This window comes from Pseudoliparis swirei, chromosome 8 (genome assembly GCF_029220125.1).
Source record: "Pseudoliparis swirei isolate HS2019 ecotype Mariana Trench chromosome 8, NWPU_hadal_v1, whole genome shotgun sequence".
Taxonomy (NCBI): domain Eukaryota; kingdom Metazoa; phylum Chordata; class Actinopteri; order Perciformes; family Liparidae; genus Pseudoliparis; species Pseudoliparis swirei.
In genome coordinates this window covers 16,468,561-16,484,833 of record NC_079395.1, presented here as the reverse complement: position 1 = coordinate 16,484,833, position 16,273 = coordinate 16,468,561, and the positions used below count along the sequence as shown (strand labels likewise).

The following is a 16,273-nucleotide window of genomic DNA, read 5'->3' as shown; positions in this document are numbered from 1 at the left end:
CACCTAGTGGACAAAATAGTAATCACAGGGGAATAATTGGTGAAGTGGATTTTAGTATCACGCACACGCACGCTCCTCTGAAGTATCCGGTTTTACGCGTCACTCGGACCCTTGAAAGAAGAGCCACTATATTGCCTTACACCTAAAACGACTCCGTTCAGTCTTATTGCATGTATATTGTTGTTGGTTATAAGTCCCCTCTCCAAAAAATGTTTTATCAGCGAAAGCTAAGAATGACATGTTTCTGAAACAGCTGTCTCTATTGAGGTCATTAATACAGGCTGAGCAACGTGTGCTGTGTTTGTAACTTGCGCGACAACAAACGCAGGAGTGGTGCTGAGAGCATCGCTGCCATTCCTGTGGACCAGGCCGACGCGCAGTGCCACTGCGGAGGGAGTGATCCGCGAACAGGAACTTGTTGCGCGGTGTCATAACACACATACGACTGGGTAACCGAAACAAAACTGGCAGGCATCACGCGTTCAATCTGCTGTGTTTGAATTCTTTGGGGGTACTCCTAATGGAGCCAACCACTCTACAGGTAGGATGAATACTTTACTTTGAGACTGGGAGTGTAAAGGAACGAGTCGGTTCCCTGTGTGATCTGACTGGTTTCAGTTGGACACATTCAGACCATTGTGCGTTTTATTGAAACCGATTGAAGATCAAAATATCACAGAATACTCCAAGAGTCCATCGTGTGAATGCAGGACCGCCATCATTGAACAACACTATAGGGATTTACATCAAATCCGCAGATTTTAAAGACAGTCTGCGAGATTAATCATTACATGTTTTACACAGTGAGCAAACACAACGCGCTATCTGTGAGCTGATTGTGTTCTTTTTATTATATGCTATGCAGTGTGGTTCTGTTCTTTTGGTCAGAATAGCAGGTGTTCTGGGTGACATTCGCATAGATATAAACAATTCATTTCCATTGGAGTCATGAGGCTCGCTGTGCAGAGGCAGGTGCCATGTTCTCTTACTTTGTGTCAACACGTAAACTCAACGTTGGGGAGACATAGTTGTACAAAGAAAAAAGTTTCAGCAGCAATAAATAGTTTGGTCACAGCAATTATGTTCGATGGCTCAGTCGAACTATACAATTAATTAATTCTTTCGTAATTGATTTAATATCTACTCCCCAACGTGTTAAGACCTTGTTCCCAAAATAGATTTGGACATTTTGACAGCACTAAAAGCACAGGCGTCATTAATGACAATACAACACACTTAACTCCACTTTGGTTCATCCTGTTCCATGGCCCTGAGTGTGTGTCAAAACACATGTAAACAATATATATTACACGATACTTTACTACAATGACCAAAATGTGGAATACATTTATTTTATTTTCATCAACTACTCAATCAGTCAATGTATCATGTCAGCACTATAGCTCCAGAGCATTTTTAGAAGTTATTCTGATTTGTAAATAATATAATAACAATATATATAATAATGTAGATTACATTAGATATTCCTTTATTAGTCCCACAGTGGGGAAATTGCAGGATCACAGCAGCGGGTGCACATTAGAGCATTAATAAAAGATAAAAATGAAACATAAAACACAATAACAAAACTAAATACTCGATACTAAACACTAATACTAAATATACAGAGGAAACAAAATACACAAGGCAGAGACCAAAGTGAATTTCCAGTCGGTTAAAGTGTCCAGGATAAAGTGCTGAGTGTGTTTAGTGTGTTAGTGGTCTACTGCAGTTTGTTGTGCAGCCTGACAGCAGCAGGAAGGAAGGACTTGTGGTACCTCTCCTTCAGACACCGGGGAGGAATCAGCCGGTGGCTCAAGGAGCTGTGCAGAGCTGCCAGAGTGTCCTGCATGGGGTGGGAGGTGTGGTTCATTAGCGACGATAGCTTTGCCATCATCCTCCCGTCTCCCACCATCTCCACAGTATCCAGAGGACACCCCAGAACGCTGCTGGCCTTCTTTAGCAGCTTGTTCATGTACTAACTTCCATTAGTGTAACAACAGCAACACTGTAGGCCACTGTGTTACATTTGTTTTGGGTGAAGTACATTAATGCTATTTATAGGATGCCAATATGTGTCATGAATTGATTTCAGAAGAATCACGAGATATGATATCTGAAATATTCCTGCTCTTTCAGAAAGCTATTGCCGTAGCACAGAAGGCCTCGAAGGAAGACGAGGCTGGGAACTATGAGGAGGCTATCCGCTCCTACACACATGCTGTCAAGTACTTTCTGCACATTGTAAAACGTGCGTTACTACGTCAGGAATCAAATGCATGCAAGAGTGTGCATCATTTTCATTGCTCAAAATTATCCAGCTAATGTTTTTTGTTTGTGTGCACGACTTGTTAAAATAGTTCAAACCAATAGCAATAAATAAATGTTCTTCTCCCCATCAGGTGAACCCCAGGGTAAAGATGGCAACCAGAAGATCCGAGATCAATGTAAACAGTACCTGGACAGAGTGGAAGAATTGCAGAGCTACCAAGAAAATAAAGAGGTTGTTATCTAAATTTAATACATCATATTTGTTCTACAAATATGCATATTATTTTTCATGATTATAATATTAGACTAATGTCTCAAGTTCTCACAACAGAATGTGCTTCAGTATAAGCGAAAACATGTTAACTTATTCAGGTGCCTTGTAGATGAGACTTAATTCCTCACTGGTGGAGGAAGTAATCAGAGCTTTTACTATAGTAAAAGTAGCAATATCTGAGTATAACAATTATATTAAGACTCAAGCAAAAGTATGAGCATCAACATATATTTAAAGAACCAAAAGTTAAAGTATGGTCCATTTCAGAATCATATACAGTATGTTATATTACTAGATTATAATTATCCATGCAATCGTCACTTTAATGTTGCAACTGCTAAAGATGGAGGTCAATTTTTTCTGCTGGGTTGCTTAGTCTAAAAGAATATATCATCATTTATTAGTTGCATTTGTAATCTAAATCTTAAAAATAATTAGTAACGAAAGCTGTCAAATACATATACTCAAATTAACATTAGCTTCCAAAATGTGGTGAGAAGTAGAAAGCAGAAAATGGAAAGTATTCAAGTCAACATACCTCACAATTGTTCTTAAGTTTGAGTAAAATAAAAATAAAAAATATTTTAAATGAACATTTCAAGATAAGACAAGGGTAACGAACTTGAAACAAACGAGGGACATGTAGTCCTTATCGATTCCCTATCCAAAGGTTGTAGTTGTAGGCAGTGTGCGGTGAACTGGAGGCTACGCGGTGACGTCATTACATTCCGCGCTCGCGAGTATCGACTTTTCAATGCGGAAGTTTCCTCCTCGATCTGACTCCGGGGCGATCTCGAGAAAACGAAAACAAGCTTCGTAAAACACTCGACTGTCGATTCAACAGTCCACTTGTATGGTTTCATTCCAGAGCAGAGGGTTTAAACGTAGTTTCGTCACGGCGGCGTTACACTCGTTTCGATTATTCGACAAGTGATCTGCCGTCATGGCTACCAACAATAATTTACAGGTAAGTTGAGAACCGACCCCAGGGCTGGCTGACGCTGAACAAGCGAACGAAGCTGTTCATGTCTTGGACAAAACACAAAGTATCGTAGTCCGTGACACCAGAAACGTCTGTCGTTGTTTCGTTGCGAGGTGCTTGGTATAAAAGCTTCCGACTAATGTGTGACGTTTGTAACATTAGCTGCTAGTTAGCAAGGCTAGCCAACATGCATCAATTGTCAGTTACGCTGATTTGGGAGCAACAAAAACACCGAGAGGTGGCATCGTGGCACGTGTGTGTTGCAAAGGTTCACGTTTATCTTTGTTAAAGTAACATTATCTGCGGTTGTGGCAATATCCGCATTACAGCGTGAGTCTGTATTGAAGAAGAAAAACACCGAGCTAGCTGGCTAGCTAACGGGATTACCGTTGCTAGCGAACGAGAGCTAACGATAGCTGGTTTCGTTTGGCCTCTGGAAGGACGCCCACTTCAAATGGAAATAAAACCCGTTCAATGTATATTCTGTACAGGTCGTGTCACAAGTACACATTGTGTTTAAAGTTACATCTTGCAGCGACGATCAGCTAAAGGAAGTGGAAGAAAGAGCATTCACGTTCCGGCTCAGGCGCTCCTGACGGGCTGCGTAGAGACCGACAACACGCAGGACAGGTGTTCGGTTCAATCTGATCTCCCCTCTAGCATAGGGTCAGGAAACTATAACGTCATACACACCAGTTGCCTGCGATTTACCTTTTTTGCTTTAGTCTTATTGAGCTCTTTAAATACGTCTCCCCCCCCCCCCTTACATTTGTGTCAATCGTTGGAGGTTTGTTTTGGTTGGTTGACATTGTCCTGGCACTTTGACAATGACCCCCCCCCCCCCCCCCAGCTGTCTGTTTACTTCATCAACAGTCGAATCCACACATGCTACTATAACTAACGTTGTCCTGTGTCTGTTTTTGTTTGCTTCTAGAAGGCCATTGATCTTGCCAGCAAGGCAGCTCAAGAGGATAAAGCTCAGAAATATGAGGAGGCTCTCCGTCTTTACCAGGCAGCTGTTCAGTACTTCCTCCATGTGGTGAAATGTAAGGAACATAACATTGGCATTACGTGTACCGTGTCCAGCTTTTTGCACCAACAGGAATCACAATTTGATAATATTAGTTTTAAACATCCCTTTTTGGAATTGCGTCGTATCCCTAAAAAAATGACATGCAAGCTATTTTGTACTTTCATAAAATGGTTTCTTTAAACGGTTAGACGTGATTACTTTGTGTAGAGCTGTAGCCTCATGTGACAATCAAAGTACACTTCAGGGGAAATGTATTGAAGAAACAAATACTCAAACCTGAAATGTTTTGCAATTGTATCTTGTGCTCCTTGTTCCTGACAGATGAAGCCCAGAGTGACAAAGCTAAACACAGCATTCGGGCCAAATGTGCCGAATACTTGGACAGGGCAGAGAAGTTGAAGGAGTATCTGAAGAAGAAAGAAAGCGCCCCTCCTGCTAAGCCTGTCAAAGAGTCACATTCTGATGACAAAGGGTGGGTGGGGTGTGGCGAGTCTGATGCCGGGAAGGGAAATCAGTACAAAGTGTGTTGTACGAGAAATGAATACAACATTATACTTTAGTTCAAATGTTTTCATAATGATGTTTGTTTCCAGGAATGATAGCGATGAGGGTGATGATCCAGAGAAAAAGAAGTTCCAAAATCAACTTTCAGGTTTGTGATATTCACCTTGAGGACGTTGCAGGTTTTTTTATAGTGTTTAATGTGAACTGAATTCTCCTAATATGTGTTGATTTAATGGGGGGTTGTTTCATGCAGTCTGTCATAATTCAGGTATTACTTGGACTAGTCAGAAATGTAATGATGTTTTTTTACAGGTGCAATTATTATGGAGAAACCAAACATCAAATGGAGTGATGTTGCTGGTTTAGAGGGAGCGAAGGAGGCACTGAAAGAAGCCGTTATTCTTCCGATCAAATTCCCCCATCTTTTCACAGGTATGAACTCTTTTCTGAGAGGGAGGAAGGCTTCCTCATTGCTTTGCTCTTTAATAAAAGGAGACAGACAGGTGCAGCTGATTGATTTTGTTGACACTAATGTATCCTAAAAAGCAATTTTGCTTGACTCACAGGAAAGAGAACTCCATGGAGGGGGATCTTGCTCTTTGGACCTCCAGGCACGGGAAAGTCCTATCTGGCCAAAGCGGTTGCCACAGAGGCAAACAACTCCACCTTCTTCTCCATCTCTTCGTCTGACCTCGTCTCCAAATGGCTGGGAGAGAGTGAAAAGTAAGTCCTGTTAACAATCATCGGCACGAGTTGAGCGTAATTATATACTGCAGCATGCATGTTAGGATTTCTTTTCTGTAACTTTCTAAAACTTCCTAGGTTGGTGAAGACTCTTTTTACCCTGGCAAGGGAGCACAGGCCCTCTATCATCTTCATTGATGAGATAGACTCCCTGTGTGGCTCAAGAAGTGAGAACGAGAGTGAGGCCGCCCGCCGTATTAAGACAGAGTTCCTGGTTCAGATGCAGGGTAAGTCTGAGAAGCCAAACTGTTGTTTTTAATTACTGATTGCTCTGATTAATTAAATTAAATTAAATCCATCAGGGGTGCATGTTAAATGTAAAATAGATGTTAATGCACTCTTTTAGTCCATGTTTTTTCTCTGCATCCTATATTTTTAACTGGACTCATTGTGGTTACTTAGCATGGGATACACACATGTAACGCCATAGGCACTTGAGCTCTGCACAGGAGACTATTATAGTCACATGGGCCTGGTGACTAGATGGTACTTTTGAGTAACCTTACACTATTTGGGTTGTTGGGCCCCTCAATCCATCAGTCTAATGGCAAATATTTTAGATTAACGTCTTTTGTTTCTCATAAGATTTGTTCCAGAGAGTTCAAAGTATTCTCAGAATCTCTTTATTCTTCCTTTTACTTATTTGTGAACCATTTAAATGTTAAATGATCACTGAATCACAGAGGGAAAAAAGACTGCTGCGACAGGTGTCACAGCCGATATGTGACAGGGGAAAACACCTGGTGTGATGTCACATATTGAGGTGTGGCTTCTCCCAGGCACTTGCAGAGAGAGCCATCCTGATCCTGACACATTTCATCTCACGATCAATTTAGTGGGCAGACTCATTAACTATGCTACACTTGGGCTCTTTGCCATAGATTGAGATTATTATGTAATTCATTCATTAAAATGTTATTGATTTTTATGGATGTATGTGGAGTATTTTTTTAAAATTCAGGCACACATCTGAATAAACACTGGGACACCTTTAAAAAGCAGCTTTGAGTGATTCATTTGATTAATAATTTCGTAATTTAGAGAGCATCATGGTTTAAATTAGATACATATTTAAAGTGTGTACACTTACCCCGACTGTTTTGCCTTTCAGGCGTGGGGAACAATAATGAGGGAGTGCTGGTACTCGGGGCAACAAACATCCCATGGACCCTGGACTCCGCCATCAGAAGAAGGTAATTATTGTCACTTGGTGAAAGTTCCTCGCAAACCACGATCTCGTTCACCTTTGCTGACTGTACGCCGATAAACCTCTCAGATTTGAGAAGAGGATCTACATCCCGCTGCCCGAAGAGCACGCCCGCACCTTCATGTTCAAGCTCCATCTTGGCCCCACCCCCAACTCTCTCACCGACAGCAACTTTGTCACTCTGGGCAAGATGACGCAAGGATACTCGGGAGCGGACATCAGCGTCATTGTCAGAGACGCTCTCATGCAGCCTGTTCGAAAGGTCCAGTCCGCCACCCACTTCAAACGGGTATGCCTATGAACATATCCGTCTCCGATTCATGATTCAGTCTAACATCGTGCAGTTGACTAATTCTCCACTCTCATATATTGTGATTTTAAATAAGGTACGAGGGGAATCAAGAACTGACGCCAACCTTATTGTCGATGACCTCTTGACTCCTTGCTCACCTGGCGATCCCGACGCAATTGAGATGTCATGGATGGATGTACCCGGGGAGAAGCTGTTGGAACCTATCGTGTCCATGGTAAGGATGCCAGAATGCTAGATGGTGATATAATTGCATGTTTGAGTCCTCGCGGTAATATTATATCGAACATATTTTTTGTTTTTTCAGTCTGACATGCTGAAGTCTCAAGCCAGCACGAAGCCAACAGTCAATGAGCAAGATCTGGACAAGCTGATAAAATTCACAAATGACTTTGGACAGGAAGGCTAGCTGCGATGCTCGAGCCGAGCCAAACCACAGGATTTGTGATTGTCTCTCTTTACTGTCCTTGTCCCTTTTCTGTCTCTCTCTCTGTCTCATCATACCCATACAAAAGGCTTCGTGGTTTATCACAAGTGGACAAGATTACGCTTATGCTGTTTTGCCAATTTGATAACCACGCAATGGGTGGAAGGACATTGTTTTATTTGATAGTAACCATTGTCCAAAGAACATTACAGACTTCTCATCTGCAGATGACCTGATGACATATTCAATACGACATAACCTAGCAGGTTGGTTGGCTAAGCACTCAAATCTAAAGGTATTGGTGAGCAGAAAGCCGAAGCAACAGCAGACGCAATTATTGCAAACACGGCTATTGAAATCAGGATAATTTATTTTAAGATCGGACTAGCTCTTGTGTCCATATTTTGCTTTCAGAATACGGCTCACTAACTAATGAATGCCCCCTTGTGTATTCTCTATTTTATATAGAAAACGAGCATTTAATAGTATAAACTGTACTTTGTGGATTTGATCCATTTTGGGCTGGGGGAGTGAAGCAGGCCATGAGTTAATTGGATTTGTTGTGGTGAACACTTCTTTGTCTCAGGTGGTGGATGTTTAAGAGCTTTGAGACCGAGATACTCAGGGTGAGAGCTGCATTAGTCCCTGTGGAAATGTTGAATTGTTCTCCAGTTCTCTAACAATGGACAATTGTATTTTTTTTACTCTTGCCATTGGAATTAAATGCGGCTACAAGGGTGGATCCCCGATGGTGCCGGACCAGCATTACTTTACAATGTTTCACGGACTCAATAACTTTAATTTGCTTCCTCACTCCTACTGTACATATTTGTCATTATCATTCACAGGCTTTGCTGGTTATCCTTAATATAAACTGCAAAAAAAGAAGCCTTATGTTAACATAAAATCACGTAACTTTTTGATAAAACAAGACCGAGTTGGATATTGATGGCTCGGGTTGAGAGATCCTCTTCTTGTATAGTTAACAATATAGGACTGCATCTCCAAGCATGAACTATATATATATATATAGCCATGTGTGGCTGTGTGCACCATGTGCCTTCTAGAAAAGCTACACATTTATTTTGTATTGGTTTATTTCTAAATTGATCCTGCTGATTATATATCCAGTGTTGTCACTACAAGTAAGAAGTGTATAATACTCTTTTAGAGATGGTAAACAAATGTGCTATGTTGCTCCTAATGTGGGCAAACTCTGTCTTTTGAGTTTTCATGGGGAACACCTCTTATTTTACTGTAAATGTCAAAACATATAGCCAACTCTTGAACCTTTATTTTGTGAAGAGGACACTCATGCATACGGATTTCTGTGTTTGTTTCAATAATGTAAATAAAGTTGTAGCTACGTCAACAAAAACGCCGTTTTCTGCTTTGTTAGAATGTACAATATATCTGGACTGTTATGTTAATTGATACGGTTTAACAATATACATCATATATGCTTTCTCTGTCTCGTCAGCAGCATAACGTTACCTGGCTGAGTGGACGTAAAGCCTGTGTGTGATAATAGCGCTGGCGTTAACTGAAATCACACCGATACAACGAACGAGGAAGTGTAGCATTGCATTGTGGGAGTTGTAGTTGATGCACGCTCGAGCCGCGTTAAGTCCACGGGAACGGCTCGCTCGAGGACTACATGTACCGAACACGAGCGTTTCGCGATCGTTCACAGTGAACAGGTCGATTTGTTTGGGTTTACGCACTGAGCGTTTATCGCTGGGAGCCGATGTCCACCGCGGTCCTTTAACCTGGACCCTGCAGTTTTGACTCGTTGCCAAACCCCGGAACAACTCCTCCTCCGACGCCTGTGTGTTTCGCCACTCCCTTTCAGGGCCGTCGCCTGCCTCGTTTCTAACGTTATCGGACCCCCGACGCTGGCCTGCTAGTTAGCAAACAAGCTAACGATTGCCACATTTCCCCTATGTCCTCTGAAGAAGGGCTGAGCTCAACGATCACGGATTGGCTTTTAATCAACTCCTGGTGGCTCCTTCTGCCGTTTGTCATGCTTCTTGTGGTCGCTGCCTTCATTGTCGCATTCGTGTTGCTGTTGTACATGATATCGCCACTTATTAGCCCCAAACCGCTGAAACTGAACGGGGCCCACGTCGTGGTAAGTGCACCTTTTTACATTGGAAACGTCAGTTTGAAGCTGCTAACGGTTTGTGACGTCATAGCTCAAGTTAGCGTTAACGGTCTACGGGAGCGGACCCTTCAAACTACGGCGCGTGTGTCTTCTAGCAACAACGTCACGACTGATAACCGGAAACTTTTTGACTTCAAAATACATTATATTTAGCTAAATAATGTTTATAACCGACAGTGACCTGTCAGTTATGCAGAGCGACACGCGCCCACCGCTGAATGTGACGTTAAACAATTTAGTTGCAGGCCAACTTCATAGTTATGGAACACACAACTCGCCGTTAAATTGAATAAACGCCGAAGGAACGAAAAGAGCATAATAACTCTGGTTGTGTTGGACTACTTCAGCTCGAGTTGGTAATGTGTTTGGTACAACCTGCACAACCCGTTTCATGTAATTATGCTGATATAATAACATCACAGCAGAACTGACTTGCACATCATTATTCACTTGACTCGATTGCATTATGTCAGCACACTTTAATCCCCAGTGTGCCTATGACTTGCAGATCAGCCCCCCCCCCCCATGTTTGACGTGATGTGTCTTACCCTTTGATTTTGCAGGTGACTGGGGGTTCAAGTGGGATCGGGAAATCCATTGCAATTGAGTGCTACAGGCAAGGAGCATTCATCACTTTGGTGGCACGGGATGAGGTCAGCACAATCCACATTCACCCAATCATCCCTCTGTGTCCCGCCAAGTCACCACCCGTTTGTTGTTGCAGATAAATTGTTTGACTGTATTGTCACGGTTGATTTTCTCCACCTAAGTGGGAAGGATGTGCTCCACTTCTATTCCACATTTACTTTATTTGATGTTAAACCATTCACCTGCATGTTGCCGTTCATGTTCTGAGGATTTGGAGTATGCACATGCCATAACTTTGATAATGGATTAAATATGCATGTTTCTCAGGCTAAATTGCTTCAAGCGAAGAAAGAGTTGGAGAAATTTGCCATCAATGACAAACAGGTATGTGTTAAACATTTATTTAAATGAAAGATATTGTTTTAAAGCACATTTTCCTTTGGAGTTAATGGTCATCGCTGTGTACGTGTTCACATTGTGCGCTATCCTGTACAATTTCCTTACTCAGGTGGTGCTTTGCATATCCGTGGATGTTTCCAGTAAATATAGCCAGGTGGAAAGTGTGATAAAGCAGGTAAAGTGACCCTCTTTAACGACAGTGGAACATCTTGGATAGGTTAAATAATTCAGTGTTGACCTACTGAAGTGGCTTTTTTTCTTCTGTTGCGCAGGCTCAGGAGAAGCTGGGGCCTGTTGATATGCTGGTGAACTGTGCCGGGATATCCATTTCTGGAAAGTTTGATGAAATGGAAGTGGACCGTTTTAAAGTAGGTACCTGGCAGTACGATCCTGTTTGTGCTACTCAAGAAGCTAATACAAACGGCACTTAACCCTTGTGTTGCCTTAGGGTTAATTTGACCCCATTCAATGTTTAATGTCGGTGTTCTTTCGGTAGTCAACAAACAAACATAAAGTACCTCACACTTAAACTTGGAAAACAATATTAATTCTAATAATTTTCTGGAGGTTTTAATTGCTGGCGTCAAATTGACCCCAAGGGTAAAATATGTCAGTAAATATAAAGGTAACAGGAGGGTTAAACATTGAATCGGGTCAAATTGACCCTAAGGCGGCAGGAGGGTTAAATATTGAATCGGGTCAAATTGACCCGAAGGCAACAGGAGGGTTAAAATGGTTTTTTTAAAATAACGTTTCACAGCTCATAATTACACCCGAGTGATTAACAAGGATTTAGTTTTACAAAGGTATTTGAGTAGGGCCATATGTTTATAAGTTGTAATAAGAAGCCATCAGATCAATGTGATTTAATGACTTTCTCTACAAACATATATCTTTGTAATCTAGACCCTACATCAGGGGTCAGGAACCTTTTTGACTGGGAGAGCCATAAAAGCCAAATATTTCTAAATATATTTCATTGAGAGCCATATTGTATTTTTAACGTATAATAAATTAAATATGTCTTGCTTTTAATGCGACTTCTGGTGCTGCATGATGCTGGGGGGGGGGGGGGTGCAGGTGACTTTTTCTTTGCTCCGCCCCGATGCGCGAGACGGCGAGCCGAGAAGTGTTAACGCGACACTAGAGACAGAATGACATGCTGCTGTAGAGACGATCAATAACAGACGTTTAATAAAAGAACAAAGACGTCTTTAAGAAAAGGACCTGACATTACTTTTACTGTAATCTGGCGCGATAGAGAAAATTACAGGGGGGCGGGCGGAGATTTTTTTTTTTTACTCAAAATTGTCTGGGAGCCATATGCCGTCACCAGAAGAGCCATATATGGCTCGCCAGCCATAGGTTCCCGACCCCTGCCCTACATGGTAGATTAGCTCTAAAACCATAACACATGGGTAAACTTTGGCCTCATTGCCAACAGAAACTGATGGAAGTGAACTACCTGGGCAGCGTGTACCCCACACGAGCCGTCATAACCACCATGAAGGAGCGAAGACGGGGCCGCATCATGTTTGTGTCCTCCCAAGCAGGCCAGGTCGGCTTGTTTGGATACACCGCCTACTCCCCGTCCAAGTTTGCCCTGCGTGGCCTGGCAGAATCTCTGCAGATGGAGGTGAGTTGTTTATTTTTGGACTCCTGCGCTTGAATTCACTTTACACACCAAGCATTGAAAATCACCTTCACTGTGCATCAAGTTTAAATAATGTACTAATTATATTCTTCCACCCCGTGGCTGCTGAGGGGTTATGACTGAGTTGGCCGGTGTGAATGTTATTAAAGTTTCCTAATCTGTCGAAAGGGGGCATTCATACCTTTATTTTAAATGTGAAATGTTGACAAATAGCAGGGCATGTTGATGAGTGAGTGTTGCTGTTCTCATGGTCCAGATAAAGCCATACAATATCTACGTGACGGTGGCCTACCCCCCTGACACTGACACTCCAGGATTGACTGAGGAAAACAAGTCGAAGGTAAACCTCTCTTTTACACACTCAACAATATTGTGTTTGTTTGTATATTTTATTCAGTCAATCAAATCTAATACAATACAATATTATTCTATATCATATACAAAAGAGAAAGACTGAAAAGGTATAGGTAGAAGCAAAAAAATGCTTATAAATTCCTATCCTAAATTTAAATCAGAAAATTAATATAAAATAAAGAAAAAAACAAACAAAATATATTTATATATACTACCACATACATCTTCCATATAAATACATTTTTAATCACATTTATAACTTAAGAATTGTTTTATAAATAATTCCCTTGAAAACCAAAAATGAGTGATAATGATGATTTCATTTCCCCCCCCAACGTGCAACGCCTTTACCTCCTCCCTCTAGCCTCTGGAGACCAAGTTAATCTCTGAAACCTCGGGAGTCTGTCAACCTGACCAAGTGGCCAAAATCATTGTTCGCGATGCAGTGGTAAGAACTTCACTTCCCCCGCCACCGAGCCAGCACGTTGTTGTTTTGTAGCATCAAGTGGAGGATGATCTGTTGTCATTTCCCTTGCGCTCGCAGCAGGGGAACTTCAACAGCTCCGTGGGGCCCGATGGCTACATGCTATCAGCCCTCACCTGTGGCATGTCACCCGTCACCTCCATCACAGAGGGCCTCCAGCAGGTAGAGCCGCCCACATGATATTGTCACTTTGGCCAAAGCGGTGCCGTTTGACATTGTGCCGTTCACAAATTCCTAATCTCTTCTCGCCTCTGCACAGATCGTGACCATGGGACTGTTCCGGACCATCGCCCTCTTCTACCTGGGCAGCTTTGACAGCATTGTGCGGCGCTGCATGATTCAGAGGGAACAGTCGAAAGCAGCTGAAGATAAGAGGGAGTAACTGCAGCCGTAGCTTCGTCACAGCCTAATGCCCCTCCTCCTCCTCCTCCTCCACCACACCCCCTCCCATCCCACCCCCTCCTCCAGATGTACAAGTGCACAACTATAGGTGGGAGGGGGGGGGGGGGTGCATTCCTGATATCAAAAGGTGGGAGGAAAGAAAGTGGCAGATGTTTACTCGTTGCTTGTCCAGTGACATAACTTCTCCACAGACTTGAGTCATTTCTATTTTATTTGTTCAAACCTCTCGGAGCATTCCAGTGACTTTTCAGTTTCGTGTGTCCACCTGCTTCTGTTTGTGGGAGCAGCCTTTCATTAAGAGAATGGGGCAGACTTAACATCGGTTCTCAAGGAAGTCTAGGCTTCATGAGCCACTGACGCCAAGTCAGGCCTACACTTGCACAGTGCGTTTTTTGGGGGGGGGGGGGGTTGCACAGAGGAAAAGCAACAGATAGCCTGTCTGACCGGTTGTGCCGATTACAGTTGATAGTTGGTTCCCACCAGGGGCGATAGTCAAAACCAGAATAGTGACTATCAGCTACCATTTTGGTTTTTATACATCACAAAACTAGGTCCCCCTCGTGAGTCACGTCACTCAGAAAGGCCCCTCCTCGCTACCTGTTTCATACCAGTGTCTTTGCTGGCAAAGCACCTCACTTCTTGAATGAACATCCTCTCCGTTGGAAACCAGTTGTGACCCGCAGTGTTGTGTGGTGTCGTGTGATGCGTCGTGGTTGTGCTCTTTGTGTTCAGCCTCGATGTGAGACAGCAGGACTCTGCGGTGATGTCACAGGGAGCATGTGATGATTTATTTTTTGTTTTACTAATGCAAATACATTTCCAGTAAATTATAATATTCCAACATTGTAGATGCAGTATGGGGACAGATATTTTTTGAGTGTGTGTGTGCTTTGTGTGTTTTGCTGTGACTGAGCCAACCCCCCCCCCCTCCCTCCCCCTGGGGAGAGAAAAGCCATTAGTTTTTATCGTCTGGGGAAAACTCACCAAATATTTTGTTGTCGGCCTCCCATCTTATTAAACTGGGAGAGGAAAGCAGGTACGATGGGTTGAAGCCATGCAATCAAAAGATGAAGAGACAAACAAACAAATAGACCAGCACAGGTAAATACATTGTTGACGTGTGAATCACCTGTTCAATACAGTTGTTGTTGTTTCATTGAACATGTGCGAGGGGGGGGTGCACACATTCAGCTGCCCAAGCCAGTGAAGATCCATAATCTGTTGATGGCGGCGGGGGTCGGGGCGAGGCTCGCCGGTTCGGGTCTCGTCCCCGGCGGTCCGGTGGGGGCGCTCGAGATTTGCTTAACATAAACACTGAAACGGTAGAGAGACGTGTAGACCTGCAGTCACCGTGTCGTACACAGTCTGGACTCTGCCGCTCCCTAAATGACTATCTATTCCCACCTTTTAAAAATTAAAATAAAAAAAGCGACAACTTTGTATTCACCGCACGTGTTTCCATACGTTTTGCATTCCGAGGCGGTAAAAGGAGAGCGTCGACTCCTGCGAGTCTTCCTTCTGGTCCGCCACAAACTAGAGAGAAGGCTTTAATACAAACCAATCAGAACATCTTAGTTTCTTTTAAATAAACCAATATTCAATTGCCAAAATGTGTTGAGACAATTTCTGTATGATGCATGTTTTAGATGTTGCTGCTCTGTTGGCGTTCGTTCGGGCGCCCGTTCTGCGCCTTAAGTCGTGACTACTGATGAGGATGATGCTAGAAGGATGGACCTGTCCACGCACTATTGTGACTTTGCCCACCTGTGGTTTACTAGTTCATCTCATACGTCATCTTTAATACTTCTCTGTGTGAAAATTCCAGATGTTTTGTCAATTCCCGGTCTCCGCGTGTCAAAAAGGAGCCTTAGAAGTCGTGACGGTGAGAATGGACGTCTCGTGTTGTGATGATGTTCTCATTAGAAGTTGGCTCAACGGCATATCGTCCTGCACTCGAGAGTTTCTCAATAAATTTCCGTTCATTGCTTTCAAAAGTTGTCTTTCACTTTGAGGCGGCAACACATTGTCGATGGAACATGTAGCCCACCTGTAAGAAGCAGTCTTGGTTTAACCTTAAGCTATGCAAATGAAGCTCACGCTACCATCAACATAGTCAAGATGTAAGTTCTAACAGTCTCGCGGTAGTTTCCCTATTTAATGGAGTAATCATCAAGATACTTTGATATGGAACATGGAAGTCATAATGCCCTCTTTCGTTTAGTTCTTTCTTGCTTTTTACCTGTTTTCTGCCAAAAAAAAAACACCTTCACCTTGTGTGCCATTGAAAATAAATGTGAGAAGTGGAATGTTTCTTTGTCTTTATTTTCTTACACGATAAGAAAAATAAATAAATACTAATGTAACTAACGTTTCATCTTTAATTGCTCTCGATGACTAGCTTAGTCACAGCCATTTATATAAAACAAATATGTATGTATTTATATATATATATATACACAGTAAATGGAAAAAAAGA

General features: G+C 42.5%; 2 protein-coding genes across 3 annotated transcripts; both read left to right on the top strand.

The window, feature by feature from the left end:
• The first annotated feature begins 239 nt into the window (after window positions 1-239).
• vps4b (vacuolar protein sorting 4 homolog B) lies at window positions 240-9,130 on the top strand. 2 transcript variants are annotated; one of them, XM_056421238.1, is made up of 13 exons: window positions 240-541; window positions 2,140-2,251; window positions 2,403-2,503; window positions 4,462-4,573; window positions 4,882-5,032; window positions 5,154-5,212; window positions 5,377-5,496; window positions 5,631-5,787; window positions 5,887-6,035; window positions 6,920-7,001; window positions 7,085-7,304; window positions 7,402-7,542; window positions 7,633-9,130. In XM_056421238.1, exons 1-13 carry the CDS (start codon window positions 521-523, stop codon window positions 7,732-7,734), a joined length of 1,527 nt encoding a protein of 508 aa, XP_056277213.1. In that variant the 5' UTR covers window positions 240-520; the 3' UTR covers window positions 7,735-9,130. The 2 variants fall into 2 exon arrangements, with proteins under 2 accessions (XP_056277213.1, XP_056277214.1); XM_056421239.1 differs by lacking the exons at window positions 240-541; window positions 2,140-2,251; window positions 2,403-2,503 and adding an exon at window positions 3,293-3,512.
• Window positions 9,131-9,458: 328 nt separating this feature from the next.
• kdsr (3-ketodihydrosphingosine reductase) lies at window positions 9,459-16,107 on the top strand. Its single transcript, XM_056421240.1, has 10 exons — window positions 9,459-9,883; window positions 10,480-10,569; window positions 10,832-10,888; window positions 11,013-11,078; window positions 11,176-11,271; window positions 12,348-12,539; window positions 12,814-12,897; window positions 13,276-13,359; window positions 13,456-13,557; window positions 13,655-16,107. The coding sequence occupies exons 1-10, from the start codon at window positions 9,695-9,697 to the stop codon at window positions 13,775-13,777; spliced, it is 1,083 nt and encodes a 360-aa protein (XP_056277215.1). The 5' UTR covers window positions 9,459-9,694; the 3' UTR covers window positions 13,778-16,107.
• Window positions 16,108-16,273: the final 166 nt, after the last annotated feature.

What these genes read in the sequence shown, in the direction of transcription:
- vps4b (XM_056421238.1), top strand. Translation starts at nt 521, where the DNA reads ATGGAGCCAACCACTCTACAG. An exon ending in CCGCCACCCACTTCAAACGG is followed by an intron (nt 7,305 to 7,401) that starts GTATGCCTATGA and finishes ATTTTAAATAAG; the next exon opens with GTACGAGGGGAATCAAGAAC. An exon ending in TGGAACCTATCGTGTCCATG is followed by an intron (nt 7,543 to 7,632) that starts GTAAGGATGCCA and finishes TTGTTTTTTCAG; the next exon opens with TCTGACATGCTGAAGTCTCA.
- kdsr (XM_056421240.1), top strand. Translation starts at nt 9,695, where the DNA reads ATGTCCTCTGAAGAAGGGCTGAGCTCAACGATCACGGATTGGCTTTTA. An exon ending in TGGAAAGTGTGATAAAGCAG is followed by an intron (nt 11,079 to 11,175) that starts GTAAAGTGACCC and finishes TCTGTTGCGCAG; the next exon opens with GCTCAGGAGAAGCTGGGGCC. An exon ending in CTGAGGAAAACAAGTCGAAG is followed by an intron (nt 12,898 to 13,275) that starts GTAAACCTCTCT and finishes TCCTCCCTCTAG; the next exon opens with CCTCTGGAGACCAAGTTAAT.